We start from the raw sequence: 25,142 nt of genomic DNA, 5'->3' as shown, positions 1-25,142 counted from the left end.
GCGAGGAAGCCCCCGTGCCTCTTTCGACACGGGTGGGTTGGGGGCTCGTGAAGAGGGCAGGCTCGGCTAGCTAGGTAACCGCAGGAGAAAGGGACACTGTCCGACTTAATGGCTTCGTGTGACTATTTGAGCAAAAACACCTTTAAATCAGCTGCTGTTGCTGCCTCTGCTTTCTTGTAACTTGATTTTTCCTGTCTTCTACTGCTGTGTTTGTGTCTGCTTTGTGATAACTTATATCTTCCTTGATGACTACATCTTTAATAACTTTTCAATTCCATAGGAATTATTGCGATTGGCCACATTAATGAAGCAATTGACCAAGGAAATCCTGAGAAAACTCTAGAAACTCTACTGTTACCCACAGCCAAGCTGCAAGATGTGAGACCAGTAAATGCAAGGCACTATCAGGATGTCCTGCACCATGCCAAAGCACAGAAATGCAAGGTTAGAGCGTTGCTGCTTGTTGGAACATTGCAATGCCAGTTCTTTTTACTTATGTGTGTGTCCCTGTCCTGGTCGCCCTGGTGGTTGGATTAGTTGTGCCAACGGGGTGGTGAATAAGTCAACAATGACAAAATTTTCCACTACAGCATATCCCGTGACTGGCATGAGGGATTAATTCTCAGTATTAATACTTGGATATATTCTGCATGTTTGTCACTACTGACTTGAGCTAACCTTGATCTATTGTTAAGTTGACCAGGGTGCTGCAGCAATTGGAAAAGATGTGGATAGCTGTACTGGTAAAGCTACGAAGTTGTGCAATTGTCTAGTTACCAGGGTTAGTATCAGGCAGGTAGCTACAAAGTGAATGAGATYTGAGGTTTTTGCCTGAAGTGTAGAGCTGAAGGAGTCACAATTTCCACTCACAGACTTCTGAGAGCTGTTTCATTGAGGCACCTCGGTTGCTTCAGTTTGGGTTTTTTTAACAATGATTTGTGTGTATTTGCATCCTGCTGTTGTCACGTAATGACGTCCTGCCTTCCTCGTACGTGCAGTCAGGCTGATCCCGTCACAGCAGGGTACTGGTGTCCGCTTCCGCAAAAGCAGTGCCCTGGTCAGCGTCAGCACGGGGAAGTGTAAACAAAGAGCAGCTGAACAGCTTGCAGGATGAGGCTGAATGCAAGATTAGCTAAAGCTACTAGCACAGCACTCAAGAAGTCCAGTGCTTGGAAAAGACGCCTACAATTCTGACGTGTTCCTAAAGCGAATRTTCGGCTGGAAAAGCCCTCGCACGCCGGCGTGTAGAAAAGCCTTTCCGCTGCCTTGCCGCCTCTTCCGCGGCGAGAACAGCATGTGTCTGTAACCACAGTCAGAGCCTTCGAGAGAGACGTAGCACGAGTCACAGTTCCTTACCCAGGAGCAGGGCTGGCTTACCTGGATCGTCATTTTGAAATCTTGCAGCTCAACGTTTGGGAGGTTCTTAAGTAGTTCAGCTTACAACTACTTTAAACAAGCCCTCTTCTTCCCCCTTCACCGCCAAGAAAAAAAAAATCCATCCTCCTGTTTGGAAGGAGAGCAAGATACCCTGCTGTACATGCTCCCAAAAGAAAGAGACTGAACCGTTGCCATCTTGGATGCGTTAATACAAGTTCCTCTGTGTACTGCCTAATGACGTTGACATCTTCTTTCTTTAGATAAGGATATTATTTAGATTGAGCCTATTAAAAACAAAACCAAACAACTGAAAGAGCTATGCCATGACTAAATCTGTCCTCCTGCTTCTGAGACCGTTCTTAAAGCAAATCTGTCTTCCATCGTATTTGGTGTGTTTTTAGAGTGAGCTGTAGAAGAAGGAAGTGATTTACAAGGATTAGAGAGGTCTGCCTGTGAACTTCCTGTATCCCCCGTTGTCTGGAAAAACGTGGGTCAAAACTGACTGCTTATTCTAACCGTTCTGCTGACATGTCCCTCCCTGTAATTGTGGTGGCTTTGGATAAATACAATCTGCATTCAAATCTCCCACTTCCCTTTGTAAGCTTTAATCTCAGTTCACACCTAGTTGTTCTTGCTTGAAAATGAAAATACAAAAATGGAGTTTATTTATTCCCATAATTTTATACAATAGTTTGCAATAATTCTTACAGCCATTTCAAATCAAGTGTATCTGAGTCTTAACGAAGAGAAACTCTGTGATCCCAAAGTGCATTATGGATACCTGAGGTGTCAACAAATGTACCAAATTTTGAAATGGTTTCCATGTTACTTTATTTTTAATGATAGACTTGATAATGCTTGGCTTTTACAGTCCAATTGGCATTTTTATGATGATTACAATAATTGTGTAATATCTGGCTCAAAGATAATTTTAATATGTTCTTGTACATTTTGCAAAAATGGCAAAACTGAGGCTTTAAATTAGGAGCCAGGACCCTTACTAGTCTCTAATTTCTTAGAGACATTTTGTTTTCCAGTGCAAATGATTTTATTTTTAAGTAATGTTTCTTAAAATGCTAAATGAAATTCATGTAAAACTCCCTTTTTCTCATCACTGCTTTTTACACTGCGGTTACAAAACACCAGCCATTGAATTCATTTTGTAGGAACTTGCACTCAGGTTATGTAGATTCTGAGTTGCTGTAAATGTGCAAGCCAACTCTTTGCTTTATTAAGGTGGACAATTAATCATAACTACCCTTAGTACTTGTAACACTGTAGGTATTTCCTGTGAGGATGTGCAAATCAAGGGAATGCTACAGAATAACTTCCCTGTTGTGCTTACCAAGCAAGAATAAAGCACGCCTGGATTTCTGCTGATAAGGGCTAGCCTCCAGCAGTGCTTGTGGGTTACAGGCGCACGGGAGCTGACAAAGTGGAAGAACAAGTCTCCAGTGCAAACTGGTTAAGTTATCTAATGGAAGTTGCTTCCTTGGAAGTGCATCAGGTTCTGCGTATGCTTGTGGATTTACTGCCCTTGGAAGCTAAAGGGACTCTGATTCTTTATTTTCATCATCCAGGGCTGCATTTGCTCTTGGCTGTATAGGGATGCATAGATACGGAGCTTTTACAAAGCTATACAGTCCCTGTACACAAAGAAAGTGCTTTTATTTTTTCCCATTTCCACAAAAAAGGTTGGTTTTGCATCAGCATTCCTGCAGTCATTTTGCATTGAGAGCTCATCTGAAGTATTTGGAAATCATAAACAGGCCTGAAAGTGCTGTTCGAGCATTGCTTTGTCTTTTGGCGATTAGAGGCTTTGATGGTTGATGCTGTCTTCTTCGTGGCCATAAAATTGAGCTTTTTAGAAGAAAATGGAGATGCTTAGCTACTTCCCTGAGTCTAAGTACACCAGTTATTGTAACATGCCTGATAAACTTTGCCAGCTCTGAAATTTTATTTCAGACAACACCTCTCATATGGTTCTTGGAACTAAGTAAATTTTACTGAGAGGAGCATGTTTTTTTAATGTGTTTTTATTTAATTCCAGTTGTACCTGAGGTTTATTGCTACCTGCATTAACACTATAAAAAATCATAATTCCAACAATAATAAATACAGAACTAATTTCATTTTTCCCTGGATACCTTAACCATTGTTAGATAAATATTGGATTGACTTCTGATTTTGGACATCAGAAAGTAAAGAAAAGGATCGAGGCAACTATTTAAGCTACTAAGACATAAAGCAATTAGATAAAAAGAATACAACCTATCTGTGTTATAATAATAATAGTTGATGTGATGGACAATAAGGATAATGTTGCTTGGTACAAAGCAAATAGCAAAGATTGTCAGGATCAAAAGACTTACTTTAACATACCAGAACCATTCATGAGTCTTGAGTGTTTGTATGATTGAGATGTAGCAGAAAATGATAGTTGCAAGAGGTATTAGAAACCCAAAGATAGCTAAAGAAATGTAGTAGTAGAACTGGAAGGCTGATACAGTTTCACAGGCGTTGTGCACGTCGTGACAGGTGAAAATGTCCAGCTGTTTCACATAATAGCTCTGCTTCATGATGCAAAGCGGCAGCATGTACAGGAAGACGATGGTCCACACGGTAGCGCAGACGGCGGTGGCGTAGGCGCGCTTGGGCAGCCTCTTGTAGGCGAAGGGGTGGACGATGGCCACGTACCGGCTGATGCTGATGCACGTGAGCAGCAGAATGGAGCAGTACATGTTGCCATAAAACACGGCGGTTGTAGTTCGACACATCATCTCACCAAAAATCCAGTTGTTTCCGTTGAGGTGATATGCTATTTTGAATGGCAATATGATGCAGAACAGCAGGTCTGAAACAGCTAAGTTTGTGTAGAGGATGGCAGTACACACGGATCGGATTCGGAAGAGCAGCATCCACAGAATAACGGCATTAGATGGCACCCCTAACAAAACAGCGCCGAGGTAGACGGCAGGTATTAGCTTGGTGCTCAGAGAACTGGTCAGGTACTCCAACGTYGTGTTGTTAACGTCTGTTAAAATCGAGTCATTTGGCTTTTTTGAAGAGCATTTGTGCTCCCTGCTACGAACGGTCGTGGTCTCCCCTTCTATAGCGTAAGGGGGAATATAGTCGTAGTCTCTTGCCGAAATGCCACGAAAAGTCTTGATAAGAGACACTGTTTGAATTGCAGAGCTATTCGGGGAAGATTCTGAAGCTTGGAAAAAAGTTAAAATTGTTAGAATAGGYATACTACTGGATTATCAGTATAATCAGCCTCAGGTAAGGAGAAAGGTAAATCTTTCCATGTGAGAAGCAGTTTATATGTAGAAGACTTAGAGTTCTGCTTTAGGTGCTTATACCAAATGTGCTCAAGGACAGTCTTCACTTTTTTTTTCCCCTTGGTCATCTAACACCCAACCCTGAAAATTTTGTATGAATTTAATATTAAACTAGATTTTCTGCATTTCAAATGTTTTCAGTAATCTTTACTGGCAAAGTTATTGAAGGCATCTGTAATATTACCACCTGCAGAGGATTTTGCCAGGTACTAATGGTAATTCATCATGTAAGCAGCAGCCTTGGTTTAGGCTTGGTCACAATTTCYAAAGGAAACAGGAGTAAAATTCTTGCCACTTACTGTGGGAAATGCATGACAGCAAAAGATGCAAAAAGCACCAGCTTGCTTAACTCATGTTACAGTTTTCCGGTTAGGAAATCCGATTAACTCATTTTTTGGTCTTACAAATCAAATTAATGTTACTGTTCTGTATTCTTCGGCTTTAGACTCTAAAGCAAACCAGATCTTTTCAATTTCTCATACTCAAGGCAGACCAGTTACTATTTTAAGAACTRAATTAAAAAGTTTGGATTAATATTAGACCGAATCTATTTGTAAGCTAATAAAACTTTTTTTCCTCCAGCAAAGAAATCYTCAGTCAGTAAATGCTCTTAGCATGTGGGCAAAGCCTAGTACTGCTGGTCACTGTTACTAATGCCTGCTCCTCGGTGCCTGGTAGAGAACTTTGTAAGGACACGCTGACGTTTCTAAGTTGAAGCTCCAGTGTTTTCAGCAAGCAGCTTYAGAAGGGACTGTATAAAAGAGATTCTGGAGAAGAAGCAGCCGTAGCTCTGTGTAATAAATTTTGTCATTTAAAAATTCATAGCTACTTTGGAATGGGAATTCACAATAAGCGAACGAAGATTTTAACTAAAACCTGTGGGTTTTTCTTTTACCCTTCTATACTGGAATAAAATATGGAAAACAGCTTTATCTAGACTCACTRTTTTGAAACTGTCAGACTTATGGTAGAGTGACTTGAAATCACGTAATTAATAGACTGCATGCCTCTTAATATTTGGATGATTAGTCCAAAAAATGAACTTTATTCGCTCCTTTGAAGATATATATGTGTATATTTTATATTTTATGTCTTATATATAAAACAGCTTATAAAAATGAGCTTAGTTTCAAAGCAGCTTTAATTCTAGTGAGGAAAACTGGGCTTAYTCTTTGATCATTTCCTTCGGTTATTTTTGTCACCGGAGAGGAGCTAGGAGAGCGTTTCCCCGTAATGACACCGTCTGTGGAGCTGTAATTCTGTTCAGCTCTTTAAAGCAGAAGGAACGTGACTCTACAGGTCTAACATTACCATATCGCTACAGAAACACAGGCAAGGGTGAGCCTGGGAGAGATGGGCTTTCAGTAAGCTCCCTTAAAAGCTGTAAAAAGCCTTATTTGAAATGATTGTGCTAAAGGGGGAGAGTAATGCAAGGTGTCACTGAAATGGAAGTATAAAGATCTGCCTTTAAATGAGACTTCTGAGAGTGTAGTTATCTACAGTCCGTTTAAGCTGCTGTAATGCTGATAAAGAAAAACTGTCAACTAAAATACAGAACTGGTGCAGAAGGGAGGACTTACCTGCTGTGAAAAGACTTGAGGTGAGAGAGAACAATCCAGTTAAAACCAGTATCTTCATTGTAGTGTGTTAAATCCAGCTGGCAAAAATCCAGTGCTGCTCTAGCTCATCTCAAGAGCCTTTTAATGGGGGATTTATTTCTCGGTAAAGGGCTAACGAACGATAGATCCGTCCCCCAGAAGCATCCTGCAGCCATGGGATTTATGGTAAGAAGCAGTTTGTTCTTTGTCTACTACAGCGAGGAGGGTGTGACGTATCCAGATATGCACACATGACTCAGATTCAGCCTCTGCCCAGCACCGGGGTTCGATTGCTTTGCAGCAGTAACTTAACTCCTAATTTACCAGGAGCCCGAAGGTGACGTGGGGGCTCCGCGCGTTCTGCTGGGATTTGTATGGGTGGCTATCTGGAGAAAATCCCTTTTTCTGGAAGAATCAAAAGGAGGGTTTAGTAAATCCTTAGAGGTCTCATTCACGGACCAAAGTCCCATGTTGTTAAATCCTGTGCTCTCGAGGAAGAAGCCAGGCTCCGGGAACAGGGCGGCAGTCTTGGTTTAGTGAATGCAAAGGGGAAAGCAAGGCACGAACTGAAAAAGATGCACGTCTTAAAAAACGTGTGTTCTGCTTTGGCTTGGCTTTGGCCTCTGCGCTCCCTCTGACCACCAGCGACGTGTGGACAACGTCCCTCCCAACAGGCTGCAGCCTCTACCGCCTCTACCCCATGTTCATTTGCTGTTTTGTTGTTCCCTTCCTTTTTCTCTGTCTGAAATACTATTTTTGCTTGAATGCCATAAAATAGTGGTTTGCCTCTAGCCAACAAAATTAACGCAAGACTTGGCCTGGCCTCCAAGCTAGTGGTGAGGACTGGAATAAGTGGTGTTTGGCTTCAGAGTAATATTTGTATTTGTTCTTGTTTGAAGCTTGTAGGAACTGGGCACCAGATTCTTCTCCGTTTCACAACTGTATTCCAGAAACTGTTTGTAGTTTTGCAATTTAGTATGTGCTTTCTCGGATGTTAACTCTAATTTTCTGCTGCACTTGCGTTGTGTGTCCTGCTATTACATCGTTACCTGATAATACTTAATTTTATCTAAACCATTTGTTGCTTTGTTTATATATATTATGAAACCTGAAGAGTGTTTTTGTCATTTTTTCACCCTGTTTACTCCTTGCTATTTGTGGACCATAGTTTTATTGGATTTTGGCCTGGAGCTGGGCCCTGTAACAGTGATACACATTGCAAAGCTGGTTCTTTGTCCGCACAAGCTGTTTTAGTGCTCTATGGCCCTTTCCTGGTTTTTATTTTCTGCTATGGTGAAATAATTTTCTGAAATGTGTGCATATCCTCCTTTATCAAGTCAGTATATTCCAGTTCCAGTCATCATTAGTATCTTACAGATCTGGCACTTTTATTTCTCTAGAAAGCTTTGTTCCCCCATCTATTATATTAACTTCTAAATGTCTCTCCAGCTCCCAGATCTTTTCTCCGAGCCGAAGCAGCCGCCCATCTGCGAATGCGGGCYGAGGAGCCTGGCCGCTCGGCGCCCGCCCTGCCGAGCATGCCCTCGCTGCCCACTTTCTTGCTGTCCACCAGCCCTGCAAGTGCTGGGACAACCCAGACATCTGGTTTCGGGTTCACATTTTAGAAATCAGCTTCTGTGAAGCTCTGAACGGCAACTCCTGCCAACTGGTTAATGACGCTCGGAAGTGGTCCGAGCTTTACGTGGGTGTCGTGCCTCCCGCGTGCCCCTGTTTTTTCATGTGAGCTCTTGCTCTAAGCTGCTTAATGTTTGTGTACGTCAGGACATCAGGTCTATCCACTATAGCCTGARGTTGAAACTTCATCAGAAAGGAAGGGTTACCTTGTACAGAGCACCCTGTRTTTTACGCTGGCTATAATGTCACGAACTGTGAAACCTGCTCTGCTGCCTAATTCCTGAAATGTTTGCTACCTGGAGTAACAGTCACTGTGACTAAACCTGAGTCGTCCGTCTATGCCAGTCACTGCTGGTATTTTCTCATGTAATCTTTGCTGAGTGTGTGTGTGTCCTTTCCAAATAGGGAATTTTGAAAGAAAATTAACTTTCTATAATCTTCTGCTCTGCTGTTCATGCTACTATCACTGTACTGTCTGGTTGTATTTGATTTGACTTAATGCTCCAATTATTTTGCTTTCCTGTTATGGAAATGGAAAAGATTGCTTCCAGCTCTGCTCGTAGTTTTTATTTACCTTTGGTAGGGGGGTGTCTTCTACAAATAAAAACTTTGAGAGCTTTGGGTTTGAACATGCATTTGTTCAAGTCAGTAAATGGAACATGAACTAGAGCCTTGTTTTATTGCMGCTTTCAAGTGGTCAGATTGTTTTTAGTGCCCAAGGAGAGTCTGTGTATCAGAGCTCTGTCAGTATGTTTGGACAGATTTTTGTAATACTTTTCTTTTGTAGTTAATTCCTTCAGTTCTTTTATAAAGCATTTCTCTATCATTTTTCCAGGAATCCCAGGATGAATCGGCAGTTCTGTGGCTGGATGAAATACAAAAAGGGATCAGCGATGCTAATAGGAATATAAAAGAAGCAGAAATCTGTAAGCATTAACATACCTCTATGTTGCCCCTGTTGTTCTTAGTCTTAAAAAAAACTGCTGAATTTGTAATCTTTTTCCTCTTCATGGATATGTGAAAGACCTTTAAACACATTGGAAGAAATGAGTGCATGCCCTTTGTCATTCTGAAATTGGGGTGACTTAAATCCCGGGGATAGTGTTAATTTTATCTAGAGTAGTAATATTTAAGGTTTGGCTAATAGTTTAGTGGTTTCTCTTACATAGGATAATGATATGACTAAAATTTCTAGGGTCGGTGCATTGTCAGAGCTGATAGAAACACTGCCTATTACTGTACTTCTCCACTGATATGAAAACAGAAAGAAATGAGAAAATGAAGGCATGATATCGCTTAAGATCTTATTTTGCTTATATAAGACTAAAATCTTCATGTATGCTATAAGAGCAAATTCTTAAATGGTTATAACTTTATTTAATATTAATTCATCATAATGTCTTTTATTAATTACCAATAAAAAAAATTAGGACTATATTCTTAAGTAATATAAAATATGCACTTAACTTTTTGGAGAAGTGCACCCTCTTTTAATCTGTAAAGAAGCAGGAGAAATCTGTGCAGAAAAGGCTGAGGTAGGTACTGTTACAGCCTTGTGTACTGGATTCTCAATATCTTCTGATAAAAGTTTTGATTAAATATAATTTAGAAAAAAATATCTACAATATAATTTTGGGTCACAAGTAAAGTGAAAATAAGAGTGATGAGATATGTGGGGCATGCTGGAAAGCCTGGTGGAGTCCTCAAGTGGTTCTGCCAGGGGCCAGCACAGACTAGGTGAAGTGTTTAGCTTGAGACTGAGTATTGGTTTGGCTGTGCTGCAGTTGGCTTTGGGGAGAATCTGCTTGGATGAGTCAAAGTCGCCTTCTTCAGCACACTGAGAGCTTGTGAATACAACTGCTGAACTCAATTCATTCTTGCAAAGCTGCATTCAACCTTTATTAATACAGTGCTGTAGTTTGTTTACTTAGAGACTTCTGATTGTTGACTGCCTATGTTTTGAATGGTGTGGGTAGAATAGAAGGAACAGGGCTAGCTATTAAAAAATTTAATCTTCTATCCCTGCTACAAAAATATTGAATTTCATGTTGCTATTATGCTAGAATTGATTTACAGTCTTAATTTAACTAGTTAGGTATGCCAATGACATTTGTAATATTTTTGTAACTTGTGCATCTGTGAAAAGCATCCAATTTGTATTTTCCAAGCTGAGGTCAAAAGCACATAGCTTTCTAAACTGAGCTCTTGTCCTTGGGGTACTGATACCTCCTTTTGTGGGCAAAAATACCTTCCAATCAATGGCATCCGGAGGCATGAGGAAACATCTGAGCACAAGGATGGGAGGGAAATTCATTACTTGTAAACGGATGCGAGTTAAAGCTAAAACGTGACTAGAAAACCTGCTAGGTTGTGGCCTCTGGTGTAAGAGCACCATGAAGGTCACATAAATGGCTTAGAGAAAGCAGCACAGAATTATCCATGTATCAATACCACTTGATTGCAAAAGATAGGCCTTTGCTCTATCTGCTAGTCAGTTGTTACAGTAAAATCATTTCTATATATGGACTCTGTCACCATGTTTGCAGTAAATACGTAGTTTTGCATGATCAAGCATGATCAATAGAAGTATTTTAACAAGTTGCTTGCTAATCTCCTGTACTGTGTCTCATGGGTTGAAACAAACCTGTGTCAGCATAGTGTCATCCACATTCTTTAGAGGTGCTCTAAGATTTTTGCAGTTAAAAACTGAGATTTAAAATTTTTCCGCTACACAGGGCCTGATATTTCCTATAGCAAGTACATCCTGCTTCAGGAAGTCAGCATGCTGTGTTCACAAAGCCTAAACTTAGAAAGTTCAATATGATTATAACTTGTAAATGAACTTTCATTTTGACCTGTGTAGCACAGAAAAGCTATCTTTTGAATTCCACCCCCTGCCTCTGCCAAGAAACTTTCATACAAAAGTAGAGAGTATCTAACACTTATTTTTGTTTCAGTCGGAGGAAAGTATATTTTTGAGACTGCTACAGTGATGGCAATAGCAATGAGATAAGAAGAGGTACTTTGACAGCTGTGCTGGAACAATCTTGAGCTCTTCTAAATGTAATTTTTCTGCCTTGTATAAGTTAGTGGCATAAAAGAGCAAAGCAAAATGTTAAAAGTTACATTTATGAAAATTTAAAAGGCCTCTAGACAAACCATCTTCCCAGTCAACAACGGATTCTGCCTCTAATGTTCATTTAGGGAGAAGTGCTCAGAAGTGCAGTTGCTGGTGCACTTTGGATACATGTCCGAATTCTTTGTGGTGGTTGCAGCTCAATTTGCATCATGTTGCTCTATCTCATCAATCAGTGCAGACCATTCTACTCTATATCCAAAAGGAGAGCAAAATGAGATTAGCCAAATATTAGCTGTACGTGTGATACCCTTCAAGAAGAGAAACCTTCCATTTTGCATGAGAAGGCTATCAAAGCACAATTCCTGTCTTGAGAGAGTCCATGTTATGGGAAAGAGTTGATCTTTGGCCCTTTTGAGGGCTCAGGCTTATCACATGGGACAGCTGTGTTTTGTATATCTTAGCTGTTTGAAGGGAGGATGGGTGTGGAAAAGAGCCCTTCAGTGTTGATCTAATACTGAGATTTGAAGTGCTGCAAGAGCAGAATTGGTGTATTTACAGCCTACAGATCTCCTGCAGCTGTGGATGGATAAGCTTCATTTAGCTCATAATTTTACAGGGGGTCACATGGTCCTTTAGAGCAGTAGTGTCAGTCTCAACACTTATCACCAGAAAGGAATCATTTCCATTGAATTTGGATGCCTGTAATCCTTAGCCTTCCTCCATCAGAGTCACTTGGGGTGTTGGTTGATAGAGGAGCAGCTTTGCCCACAGTCCGCTCTCAACCACGCTGTGGCTGCCTCGCAGCCTGTGTGKAGTGTGCTCTTTCTGTCCTACAAGCTTGCTTTTGTCTGAAATACTTGTCCTTGCAAGCATGCAGTAGACTGGAAAGGGATGAGGCACCGTGAATTTTTGTGTATGCCATAAAACCATCTGATTTTTTGTGTTATTATTTTACCCTAGTGGCTCTTGGGACATCAATGATTAACAAGAGCTTGGAGAAGGGCGATTCGCAACCAATCCTGATGATACTTCAGTCCAAGTTTGGACTACGAGTCATTCCAGAGTGTGGTGAAACCTACTTCAAGACCCTTTCAGAAGCCAAAAAGCTAAAAACTAAAGGTAAAAACCTTCACTGCTAAGAAAGTTCCACATTTTCATATTGCTGAAGCATCTGGAAAACTAGCATAGAAGGCTTACCTAAAATCACTGTAATTTGCAGGACAGGGCTGCTGTTTTGTAATCTTTTATTTGAGAAATATATTTTTTGCCCAAGTTCTTTTTACACAGCGTTGAATTGTTGCATCCATTGCTCAGAGCACAGTGTAGACTAGGAAATAATTCTAGTTATTTCTGGATTCTAGCTAGGGTCAGATTAACTTCTGAGTGAAGTTAAGGCAGCTTCTCTCTGTTAGTAAACTAGTACACACTCTCAGAAAACCACACTGCTCTTCAGGTTTCCCCCTCTGCTGGCAGGAGCAGGGAGGGGTTAGACTGTGTGCTTCAGCCTTATGGGCATATGCCAAGGGTCAGGTCAGGCTCTGCTGAAGTGCCCATGCCACATTTCAGGTCCCCGTGCAATGCTGGAGCAGTGTGCATCAGTAGTGACTGGGGCTAGACTCTGCCTATAGCACAGATGATGGGATGTGATGGCATGGTAAAGTTGCAAGTTGATCATAGCTAACACAGCCAAGAGTAGCTACCAATCTGTAATATGTGACCTAGCACACGTTCTTAGAGCAGATGTGCATGTTTCATCCTGCAATATGTGTTTAGAGGGCATCTTGCACAACTGACCCTATCAGCTCTACCTTGGAGCCTTTTGTCCATGAGGAAATGAGGCTTTTCCTGCCCTTTAGGTTACAGCCTGTTTACCAAAGCTGATGGCACCAAACAGACTTGGCTACAGGAAATCTGTGTGACCTAAGTGTCAATAAGGCCTAGAGTCAGGCAGGAAAAAAAAAGAAGAAAGAAAAAAAAAAGGTTTTTTACAAACACTACCTCTGTTTCACTTACGGGAGTGATGATGGAAGATGTGACAAAAACTATTTCAGCAGTAAGCACTAACTTGGCATGTTCTGGTTTTAAGAAGCTGGTAGTGCCTCTGTACTAACCTTTCTAGCTGTTCCATCATAGAAGAATGATCATGATTCATATAATAGGACATTTTGAAAATGTCCTTATTACAAACTGGCCCAAGATGTATGGTGACTTGGCACAGAAAATAGATAACTAACGTTGTAAGAAATGTAGAGATGAGGAACATGTAGGAAAAGCTGTAACTTCTATGTGTAACAGGACTCCAAAATGTGTGCTAATAACAGTATATATTGCTTTTAGATTCTAGTGAAAGTCCATGGATTAAACTTGTAATGAAAGATATGTATGATTACTATTACAATGTGGAGACTGAGGAAGGTACCTGTGTTGCCCCTGAAGGAGTTATACCAAAAACTTCTTGGTTAACTGGTCAAGAAATCCAGGTAGGTTGCTGAAATGTTTCCTGCAATTGTATGCAAATGCAGCATAATATTGGACAGATGGTAAGATGTGGCAATGTCAAGGCAATAAGAGGCTGTACTGCATGAAACCAAAGATCCTTTTAACTCATCTTTTTTCTTCTTTGACAGTATAGAAGCATCATATAAAGTGTAAGGGAAAAGGGAGATAATGATAGCACATCCTCCTGGTTTATGTCTGACAATCATTTAGGGACTTCCTAAGTGGAGGTTGCAACCATGGCATCATTTTTAGTGGCCATCACTAGAGACGTCTATGGAAGAAAGTCATATTACTGTTTTTTTATCCTCTCGCAGTTTTGGTCTTTGAATTGTCCTATGATGAGTTTCAAAATGTACTTAGGAGCGGAGGGGAAGCGCTTTTCTGTGTTTAAATCTAATCACCCATCAGCATGCTTATACCTCCAGATACAATGGGATGAGTATGGTACTTCAAACTCCTTACTGTGGAGACTTTCTATTAGCATAAAATACGACTTGCAGCAAAAATCACACAAGCTTCTGTGCAAGCTGCTTGTTTATACTTGTACAGCCCATCTAGTCTGTGGGCTTACTATGCTTCATAAAAGAACACAAATCACAGTGTAGGTTCTTCTGAACTTTCATAGGAGCAATACTGAGGTATGCAAGTATGCTTCTATGTACAGCGCTCCTACATTCAATTCTAGATTCCTAGATTTCTGGCTTCTACAAAAGTTTGGAAGCATTTGGAAAGTAGAACTCAACCCTGATGTATTTAAAAAATAAAATTAAATTTAAAAAATCCTTCAAAAATGGCATATCTAGCTAGTTAATTGGTAGGAGTTCAATTACTCTTTGTATAAAATTCAGTGGTTACAAAGTAGCTCTTCATTCTTATTGGTTAAAATCTATGGATAAGTTGGAGGGGCTTGAATATGATAGACATAAGCTGTACAGATGAAGACCGTACAAGCCAAATTCCAGAATGGTTTTGGCTTGAATTTTTTTGCATAGCTCCTTTTAAGTGACCTTTTTCCATGATCTCTTGACAGAGCATTGTTGGGCAAGTTACAGCAGATTACAATCGAGAGCAGCTGTGGCTTGCAAATGAAAATCTGATTGTTCAGCTGCAAGCCCGAGCAAGGGGATTCTTGGTCAGAAAAAATTACGAGGCGAGAAAAGCATACCTCCAAACCCAGGAACCATCTGCTATCAAAATACAGGTATTGTACTAGAACAAGGAGGTCACCTTGCTTGGKATAAAGGGTAAAATGTGAAAAGATTGTGGCTAAATAGTGCTGGCCCAAATCTCGACCAAGTCTGCCACCCTGTCTTCATTAGCAGCAGTTCAAACATCTGCGTCTGCCAATGTGTCCCTGTCTTTACTAGAGTGAGCTTTTAAATAGCAAATTGCCCATTTTAAGAGCAGTAGATCACATATACCTGCYGTCTAAGTTACTTCAGTCAGAGAAGTTCAGGTTTTCTGTGATATACCTAATTATGCACAGTGTGAAGCTGGAAGATATTCATTGAGTATTGAAGCAAAAATTCCTTGGCAAAGCGTAATGTAGGAAATGCATTCCTTGCCAGACCATCCCCAGTGGGAAGCTGTGCTTGCGCTGCTTCATGAAGCAGTCATAATTGGGTAGGGAGTGGCGGCGTTCTTGGTGTTCTCTGGTTCCAGCAGCATTACTTGGACGTGTTCAGCTTGCTGTACTCCAGAAGCAGTATAAAGGAAACTGTGCTGAGTGTGAACACTGACAAATGCMCATGCAGCTGATTTTAACTAGTTAAATAACCACCTCTTGTTAGAAGCAATTTATTCAACTCTGAAAAAGCACAACAGCAGCAAAACCCAGAACTCTAATGCTGAAAAAGGAAGTATGAAACAGTGGGCAACTGATTTTTATTTTTGGCATTTACATATCTTAACCATTCATTTCAATATATATTCTTACTATTAGAACCTGAGAGCCTGTTTGTTGGACTGAATTTTCATTTTTCTGCATGGTGTCCAGGCTTAATAGAGGACTGTACTGTTTTGAGGAATTCAGTGTCTGGTCAGATTCAAAAGTATCTGGAGAACTGTTTTGTAAACAAAGTTCTTATCTGATTGTTTTCCATGAGCATTAAAATAGAAACGGCTTGTGAAAAGCCAGCAAATGGAGGCTAAGAATGGTGGAATAGAAATGAAAGGCAAAATAAGGTAAAGGCCGAGAGTAACTTATCCTTGTCGTTGAGGTCCTTACCAAAAGTTTGCTTTAGGGCTAGTGAAGGGAGAGACAAGTTGAGGGTATGAGGAAGTTACGTCCTCTGTGGTACGAGATGGTGGTCCTGGGTGACCTTGGCAGGCTGGTAATCTTAGAGCAGAGACTGGGAGAAGGAGCCTGGGCTGGGCAAGAGTCGGGGGGTAGCTCTTGGGTGTAATGGCGGAAGAGGAGACTGAGTTTGCCTGTGCACAAGGTACAGCTGGTGACTGGGCTGTTAAACGTTTTGGGTGTATTAGTGGCAAAAGGCAGAGTAATGATGCCCTCAGGGGATGGAGAGGAAATGGCATTTGGCAACAAAGTTTTGTGGTGAATTTGTTCAAAATTCACATGGAGTGTGTTTTGGGCACTGTAAAAATATAAAGGAACAGCTCTGCTTACTTAAGTATCTTTCTTCACTATCTTTTTACCATAACRTCAGTTTTTCTGTACAAGATAAAAACTGTTAATGATTTTAGTGTATATATGTAGACTTGAATAAATACTAGTCTATTATTAGTAATAGTCTCGTGCCTTTTATAAAATAGGCTTTCTGGAAAGGATACAAACAGAGGAAAAGCTATGTTGACAGATTAAAGGTGCTTCAAGGCAACGTTGCTGCTGTTGTCAAGGTAAGATTCCATTTGTATTTAAGAGCTTGGGTATATTCATCAATCGTTAGGGTCTTCCACAGCCTGGGAATCTGAGACTGAAACAATCAAAATTGAATAGACTTTTGTTTCAGAAACTTGTGTGGTGCTTTTAAATTGGCAGCTTCAGTAAGTTCTTGAATGTTAAGTGTTTGACTTCTAATGTGCTTTGAACTCAAGTGGCTCATAATAGAGACTTTCTTACACTTGCCTTCCCATAATACTGAGTTAGAAAATATGGGAGCTGACAGAGTAGTGTCACTTCATTAAAAGCTGTCAAATATCTGTCCAGAAAATACTAAAATTTCTATTGGGTGATAATAGGATACTATATCATGAGCAGATTACAGCTAGGATATTCATTTCCTATATCTGAGGAAGACTGTACAAATGAGAGCTGAGATGTGAAGGCAGCATTACCTTTGGCAAATCATTTCTGTGTTCCAGTGGTAGGTAGAGCCTTGAATTCAACCTGTGATTTTAATCAAAGCCTCTATCTGGTCACTGAACTATAGGAGCCCAACAGTATGATCATCTGTCCCCAGGTATGACAGCACAGCATGCTTACAACAGGGGACCATCAGAGGGTAGCGTAACTTCCACCATACCCACCCACCCTGCTTTGTGCAGTGTATATTGAGTTTTTATTTAACTTTCAGATTCAGTCATGGGTCAAAATGTGGCTAACAAAGAGAGCTTATAGGAAACGTCTGCAATACTTCAAGGATCACGTAAGTACTTTTCCTCCATTTTCAGCATAGAGCATTAAAATGACTTCAAGTGCACTGGAATCTCAGGAATGAGTACACAGGTTCTGCAAGATGCTTCTGAACAAAAATTTATTCTAACTGCAGACATTTGTGTGTTTTTTCCCCCAGTGATACTAGTCTTTATCTAGATACCAATATTCATCATTTTAYACAAAATACGAATTGTAGTTTAGAAGTTTATTGATTCTTTGTATCTAATCTTGGTCCCTTCCAGAACGAAGAAATTGTGAAGATACAAGCGTTTCTCAGAGCAAATAAAGCTAGGGAGGACTACAGAACACTAAGTAAGTGGTAATAGTTAAACATGGTATGTCTGAAGAGATGTATGTTACTGTGTTCAGTCATTTTTTCTAAACTTCCAAGCAGGATTTCTGAGTTTCCCATTCCTCTTCAAAAGCAGCTGCAAGCATTTGTAAACAAATCGTTTTATGGCTATAACTATTTTACAAAGCTGTACTTGCACAGGATGACAAAAATATTTAACCTTTATTCTAAATGGCATGAACTTCTCTATAGAGTTCAGAGTTTTTCTGTAGGGATCAGTTCCTTGTTTTTTGTGTGTTTGAGGTTATGTCAATTAACAAGACTATTTACTTCAACTACAGTTGGTGCTGAAAATCCACCCTTGACTGTCTTGCGCAAATTTGCCTACCTCTTGGACCAAAGTGACTTAGACTTTCAAGAAGAACTAGAAGTAACAAGGTTAAGGGAAGAAGTGGTTACAAAAATCCGATCCAATCAACAGCTGGAAAAAGACTTGAATTTAATGGATATAAAGATTGGACTGCTAGTGAAAAACAGAATCACTCTTCAGGTCAGCAGACTCTGTTTAAGCACTCTTGGTAGCATGCACTGAACAGTTTTCTGTGTTCAAGCAATGCAGGATTAGATAAAATACTCCTGGGGAAATGAAGCACTTCCTTTGCATGTTTTAAATTATCCAGATAGCTGAATGTGAGTTGCATTAGAGGTTACTCTGTTGTTCCAAATGATATGTCAGTTTATTACTGAATGTCACTCTTTGTTTTGCCTCTCATAAGTAGTAGTAATTGCTTGTTAGATTTTAAGCATCTTTTCTGTGGTAGAATGGAATAGATTTCAAATTATTTGAGAGCTTACTCATTTTAACTAAATAATGAATGAGTCTGTACCTGAGGTTGGGTTACCTAGACAGCCATTACTGGCAAGCTGTAATGATGACGAGATACACTTAAACATGTTCAAAACACCTGTTAGTGAATGAAGCAAAAAGCACAAAATTGCTAATAAAGGAYCCTGTAGCAATATGACACCAAAATGTTTGGAAAATGTTACTTTTCCACTTTGTCTTTTTGTGAATATGTAAACCTTTAATCATTCTATCTGCAGGATGTGGTACTGCACAGTAAGAAACTTAACAAAAAGAGCAAAAGTCAGCTGGAAGAGATGGTTATGGTTGACAAACAGGGTATCAAAGGTTTGAGTAAGGAGAGAAGAAAAAAACTGGAGGCTTATCAACATTTATTCTACCTTTTACAGGTAATTTTAATGTAGAAGTTAAAAACCACGAATTGCTAAGGACAAACAAAAAGTATATCCTTCGCTTTGTTTTAGTGCTTGCAGTGGTGACTACAAAAAGATCTCCAAAGGACTATATTATGCAGACCACTGTAAACATCATCATTATCTTCTAATATTGCTGTAATTGAAAATATCCTTGTCTTTAAACTGTGCAAGAAATAGGTATTTTATTCTTGTGAATAACTTCAGTCCATCTTGAAGCCARAAAGAGATTTTCCATGCATCTTTTAGTCCATATAAATTACTGTCATTTTTATTCTACATTGCATGTGGGGAAAAGGAAACTGTCTGTTTTGCAGCTGACAGCACATAATGCATCCAGTTTTGTATTTTTTTTAATTAATCTCAACTCATTTAAAATATTTTAGAGGAATTTTAGATCTTCCAGGACAGATACCTTCTGAAACTTAAGTATATACATAGTATGCAATGTCTTTTTGGTAGATATTGCCTTCACTTAGCATTGGATACACAGAGCTAATATACAGAARTACTGTGTTTAGAGATTTTCAATAAAATCCTTACCTATGCTATTTGCATAGTGCAGTATTCAGTGTTTCTTAATGCATTAACATTTGGGAAAAAAGTAAAGCTGGTGCAAAAAAGTGATGTATATGGGAATCAATATAAATGTTTTTATTGTTAACAGAAATAAAGTACTGCCCCCAGAGTGTGGGTAGTTCATCTCAGAAAATTGAATTTGAGTCATTTGYTTATTTTGTAGACTAATCCCACATATCTGGCAAAGCTGATTTTCCAGATGCCTCAAAACAAATCAACCAAATTTATGGATACAGTCATCTTCACTCTATACAACTATGCCTCCAATCAGCGAGAAGAATATCTGCTTCTTAAACTCTTTAAAACTGCTCTAGAAGAGGAAATAAAGTATGTACATTTACTAGAAGACTTTAGTTAAATAGTCTACAGATAGGTCAATGAATTCTTTAATCAAATTCTTTAAGGTAGAATTAATTCATAATTTTGTAATTGTTATAAAATTATATATATAGTTTTGCCACAAGAGAAGTTTGTGCTTTCAGGATGGTGTAATTTATTTCCAGCTCAAGCTATTTTAGATTCACAGAGAAATCTTTCTRTGGTGGAGAAATCTTTTTTGTATGAGAGATCACTTGAAAGAATGAATACTTACTACAGTTTCATTACTTTTCTGCTTGAGTATGAAAGGTTGGAGAAAGTCCATGTTTTCTTTGTGTAAATGTGTGTTCTGTAAGTATAGAGTTGGTGGTTATCCTGAAATAATAAACACAATTTATATACTTAACAGGTATTTGYTGATGAGAGATTTTGGCCTGAATCAGGTATAGATTAGCTGCTACTCACTATATACCATGTTCCAGGAGCATTATTTTAACTTGCATTATAATTCAGCAAGTAACTTCTGTAGTCTTGCCTTATACGAAAGTCTAATAAATAAGCTGTATAAACATGCTTCAGCATGTAAAAAGTCAATTAGGATTCTGAAAGGATACTTTCAGAAGTGTGATTTTGAAAAATGTTTAGAAAAMGTGGGTAACTGCATGCATAAGTCAGATCTGAGTAGTATTCTGCTTTTGATACAGCTCTAAGGTAGATCAGATACAGGATATTGTCACTGGAAACCCCACTGTCATTAAGATGGTCGTCAGCTTCAATCGAGGTGCTCGTGGGCAGAACACTCTGCGCCAGCTCCTGGCCCCGGTGGTGAAGGACATCATGGATGACAAGTCCCTCATAATCAACACTAGTCCTGTGGAYGTGTACAAGACATGGGTAAACCAGTTAGAAATGCAGACTGGTGAAGCCAGGTGAGTGAAGAAGTTCGATGTATTACACTGTCTGTTAAATACTTGAGGGATCCCTCAGCTCAACTTCTTTTCTGACAAATTTCACTCATGTCCGTCCGTGTGTCTACCCATTTCCCACATTTCCACACAACACAATGAGATTTTGGAGGGGGTGGGGAGGAGTGCTTGAAATACTATAATCTGTTCTGAACAGAAGAATCACTTTGGCTRTGAACTTTGAGTCATTTCCATCATAGCCTTTGCTAGTGTAGTAAGCTATGCCTTGGAAGAATTTGCAAACTTGTGCCCAGAATTTGTAACAACATCTGTTAGCAGCGTTCTGTGCTTTTGAGGAGCTATACTAGGATGCAGAAATCCATACTTGGGACTTACCTTTTGAAAAGAAATTCTCCTTTTGTAAGTAGGGGAAGGCATGTGATAGCATGTTGTCCCCCTGTTCCAAAAAAAAAAGAAAAAAAAAAGAAAAAACATCCTAATCAATCTGAGAATTTTGTTATTTAACCAAATTCAGTTGTATATGTCTTGTTCTATGTGTTTTTTTTGTTCAGTGATGATTTTACAAAGCCAAACAAGTTTTATTTTAGTCTCAAGTACATTTGGGCTGATTTAGTGTCTRCTTGCTTTGCAGCAAATTGCCGTATGATGTAACCACAGAACAAGCATTAACACATACAGAAGTAGTCAATAAATTGGAATCATCGATTCAGAGCTTGCGAGCAGTAACTGACAAAGTTCTCACATCCATATTCTCATCTCTCAATATGATGCCGTAAGTGCTRAACTAGGACTCTCCAGGCAGCAGTTCATGTGCACAGTGAAGCTTTATGCAAAGTTCATCCTTTCAAATTACATGGCTTGTGATATGTRCCTCTTTAATGACCTTTCCAGTAGAGGGAGAGGTTTCTCCATATCACAGAACCCTACTCTGCTTTAGCCTAGTGAATGTCTACCTATATGTGAAACATTTTGTAGTTTCCATTATCATCTTGTTTTGTGTTTTAAGTGGCTGAGGGAAGAACCAGTATCTTGGCTGACTAGAATGATTTGTTTGTGTTTCATCTAAGTCTTTCCATTATTTTCCTTTTCATCTGTTCTACATGTAGTTATGGAATGAGATATATAGCCAAAGTTCTGAAGAGCTCGCTCCATGAGAAATTTCCAGATGCAACAGAAGATGAACTATTAAAGGTAGACTTCTGAGGGGCAAACTGCCAGCAGCTTGTTCTTTTTATGCCAAAAGGGAATTTTATTGACACTTAGTATACTAAGTACCTGAAAACATCTTCATTTATTGAAGAAATTCAGTTCTTGGGTTGCAGAGGGGTGGTGGAAGCAAGGGAAAAGGGAACTCTGTTGCCATGACCTAGCTTTTGTAATCTGGGTACTCTACAATTCCTGCACAAGATGTTGGGGACAGTCAGATCTATAATCATTCTTAAAGGGTTGGAGTTTATCTGAATCATCTTGTTTTTTGGTGTTGTCCTCCTATTCTTTCTTCCCAGCAGTCTCTTCATGAAGAGCACTGTGGTCTTAACTCTTTTCTTTCTCACCTGAAATTAATTTAGGATAATAAAAATACATGTATTGGAAAAATAACTGAATTAATATTTAAAAACCACRAGGAAAGGGCTCTAAGAACAAACTGCAAGTAGAATCTTCTGTTACACCTAAGATGCTTGTAAAACTTGTGGGAATTACATTTTTACAAACTGAAAAGTAAATTGTGTTGAGTGATAGGTATATTACTGGCACAATGCCCATCTCTAACCTGTCGCAGCTACTGTGCTGCTTTAGAGGACTTGGAGGAATAGCTCAATGAGCCTTCCATCCAACTAAGAAACTGATACCTCATGAGAATTCAAACTATTTGCATTTTAATAAAAATAGTTTTGTGGATGTTTATTGAAATGGTTCTAAAATTTGAGGCATTCATTTCAGTGAGACTTTTTATTATCCTTTAAAAAGATGCTGTTTGATGCTGAATTTTTTCTGGAGCCAGTTTAGAAGACTTCAGGCTCCTCTGGTGAAAAATTGATTCTGCTTTTGTGTGTTTAAACAATACATTGAAATCTTCACAAGCAGCATTTATGAAGTTCTTTAGTCTGCATTGCTAGAGTGATAGACAGACGTGTCATTCAACTTATGAAATAAGTAACAAATTCAATCAGCATAAGGCAGCTAGGTAAAAGCCCTTATGTTTGTACRTTGGAGGTTCTGCAGGTGACTGCACAAGCTGAAGCTAATTACAGAAAGTAATTATTGATGCTTATTGCTTGTTGATGGGACCAGGACTAATGCGAAACAGTTGTCTTCATGATCCAAGTTATTGTAACATCACTGTAGAAACTTATGCTATCTAGCCTTTCAGAGCTTTCTAAAAACAGCTGGAACCTTACCAGTGAACACAGTAGAAGCTGGCAGGGATATTTAGCATTTCAGAGAACAAACCTCTGGAGCTGAACCTAGTAAAATTTTTAAAAGGGATGTGTTTACATTGGTTATGTTTACATTGACACATTCAACTCAAAGTCTTGCAGTAGCTGATAATGTCAGTAGAACCAAACCAAACCTGACAATAGAAATTCTCTTACTAACGTTCAGAGGGATGCTTTAAAAGACACAACTTCCAAGCCCAAAGAAGGGCAATAAATGCTGTTTAATTGACTGTGACTGTGCTTTTTATTAGAAAGTTTGGAGTATGTACAATTTTTGTTTCTTTTGTGGAGAAGCAATCCCAGAAAAATAAGAACTGAGCCAAACCTAACAAATATATAGGATTATCATCTTTGAGGAGTTATTAGGATAAAGGTTTGATTCCACTCCTGTGGGTATGTGTGTTTAAAATGTGAATAARCTTGAGCTTTTGTGCTAGCTAAATGTTATTGGGACACCTGTCGGAGTGCGTGAATGTTGGAAATATTTGTCATGGAATGAACATCTAATTTTCTCATCTATAGCACAATGAAATTTTGTAAGAGTCATCTTTAACTGAACATTTTATTCAGAAATTTTATTATGCTAAAGTTCAAAAATAGAAAACTCTAGATACAATCTTCAGTTATTTCTGGCATTTGTTGTAATGTTTGGAATACAAAATAGAATATGCCCAAAGATGTCTGTCTGGAATATATTTCTGACAGTGAAAACCAGATAACTGTTTTTTCATAAGTAACCTAGTTTGAATTGAGCTTTAAACATTCTAGGTTTTTTAATAAGTAATTGTTTAATGTTTTGGCAAGATCTTTTTTTAAGGAAGTGATTGGTTTGGGATGGGAGACTATTTAATCCAATATTTATCTTTTTATTATTTTGTTTATGGTGTAGTGCCCATTATTATGCTTGAATCTTTTTATACGAGACTGCAGACTTTTTGAGCTAGCCACATAGATAACACTTACATTTTAGGAGTGTTTCCCCACAGTTTTCTACCACCAATTCCTGTGTCTAATTCAGAAGCAGAAGTGTTTGATCATGTTTTGTAAAAAATATAATTAGTATATACAAAGGGAAGAGCCCTTAAAACTGTTTTTCTTTTAGATTGTTGGAAACCTCCTGTATTATCGCTACATGAACCCTGCCATCGTTGCTCCTGATGGTTTTGACATAATTGATATGACAGCTGGGGGCCAGATACATCCTGACCAGAGGAGGAATCTAGGTTGTGTTGCAAAAGTCCTTCAGCATGCTGCTTCTAACAAACTCTTTGAAGGAGAGAGCGAACATCTTTCATCTATGAACAGTTACCTCTCACAGACATACCAGAAGTTCAGGTGTGAAAACTCTTCCAAATACCTATGCTCTGAGAAATCTGCTCTGGGATGAATAAGGCAAATGAATTTATACGAATTCTTTTTTWAAAAAAATATCATTTTGCTGCAAGTTAGAAATATCGAGTGATTTGTCATAGTGTCTGCTTCAACTTCCTCAGCAGTGAGAAGTAACACACTGTATTTCAACATCAGCATTGCTTTAAGAACTGATCCATCCTGCTGATTTGGTTGCAGTTAAGACTTCTTAATGGCAAATAGATTGTGCGAACAAAATGGAATGATTTATTATTTAGCAGAAATAATGTGTTCTTCCAGAGGTCAGAGCAGCTGAGTATTTTGTCTGAGGAAAAAATTACTCAGGGAAAAGCTGCATTTTTTGGTTCTTATTCTTTCATCTTTCCTGAGATAATCATAGGAAACTACATGTTTTTCCAAAATATCTCATAGGGAATTACAGGCTCCAGATAATGTAARTTGTTTGGAATTAGTGCCCATCTTTTAGAGTGGTTGTTATTAGGTTGTAGTGTTCTTCTGTCTTGTGACAAATTTGTAACTGACACTCATAAGTGACAGTCTTTAATGTCTGTGCTAAATGAAAGCAAAAGTTCATATAATGGATTTCCTTGAGAGGCGAGGCATGAGCAAAGATAKGAGAGCAGCTGAGTCACTCCGCTTGTTAAAGCATGTTAAAGCACTTAAGGGCTTGACACAAATTTGAAGAGAAAATAAGGTGGAGAAGTGCTGGGAGTAGGGAGGACAGCAAAGCTGTTAAGGAGAAAACATATTCTACTTGGCTCTTGATCACTACAATCTCACTTCCAACTCGATTAC

The 25,142-nt window shown here is 39.0% G+C and overlaps 2 protein-coding genes across 4 annotated transcripts in view; one reads left to right on the top strand and one right to left on the bottom strand.

Annotated features, from left to right (window-relative positions):
- IQGAP2 (IQ motif containing GTPase activating protein 2) overlaps window positions 1–25,142 on the top strand; it is a 125,836-nt gene that overhangs the window by 84,953 nt on the left and 15,741 nt on the right. For all 3 annotated transcript variants that reach the window (XM_085321998.1, XM_085321997.1, XM_085321996.1), the window contains 15 exons: window positions 281–444; window positions 8,787–8,877; window positions 11,991–12,149; window positions 13,368–13,510; window positions 14,560–14,730; window positions 16,302–16,385; window positions 17,063–17,134; window positions 17,388–17,457; window positions 17,779–17,987; window positions 18,542–18,691; window positions 19,458–19,621; window positions 20,317–20,541; window positions 21,170–21,310; window positions 21,645–21,729; window positions 24,079–24,311. In XM_085321998.1, coding sequence (XP_085178124.1) covers window positions 281–444; window positions 8,787–8,877; window positions 11,991–12,149; window positions 13,368–13,510; window positions 14,560–14,730; window positions 16,302–16,385; window positions 17,063–17,134; window positions 17,388–17,457; window positions 17,779–17,987; window positions 18,542–18,691; window positions 19,458–19,621; window positions 20,317–20,541; window positions 21,170–21,310; window positions 21,645–21,729; window positions 24,079–24,311 — 2,161 coding nt within the window. The remainder of the gene's footprint in view (window positions 1–280; window positions 445–8,786; window positions 8,878–11,990; window positions 12,150–13,367; window positions 13,511–14,559; window positions 14,731–16,301; window positions 16,386–17,062; window positions 17,135–17,387; window positions 17,458–17,778; window positions 17,988–18,541; window positions 18,692–19,457; window positions 19,622–20,316; window positions 20,542–21,169; window positions 21,311–21,644; window positions 21,730–24,078; window positions 24,312–25,142) is intronic.
- Window positions 2,192–6,557, bottom strand: F2RL2 (coagulation factor II thrombin receptor like 2). Its single transcript, XM_085322001.1, has 2 exons — window positions 6,299–6,557; window positions 2,192–4,594 (listed from the first exon to the last, which is right to left on the bottom strand). Exons 1-2 carry the CDS (start codon window positions 6,354–6,356, stop codon window positions 3,507–3,509), a joined length of 1,146 nt encoding a protein of 381 aa, XP_085178127.1. The 5' UTR covers window positions 6,357–6,557; the 3' UTR covers window positions 2,192–3,506.

Source organism: Rhea americana, unplaced genomic scaffold (assembly GCF_003343005.1).
Source record: "Rhea americana isolate MKP2758 unplaced genomic scaffold, rheAme1 scaffold_74, whole genome shotgun sequence".
Taxonomy (NCBI): Eukaryota; Metazoa; Chordata; class Aves; order Rheiformes; family Rheidae; genus Rhea; species Rhea americana.
This window is presented reverse-complemented; position numbering and strand designations above follow the sequence as displayed.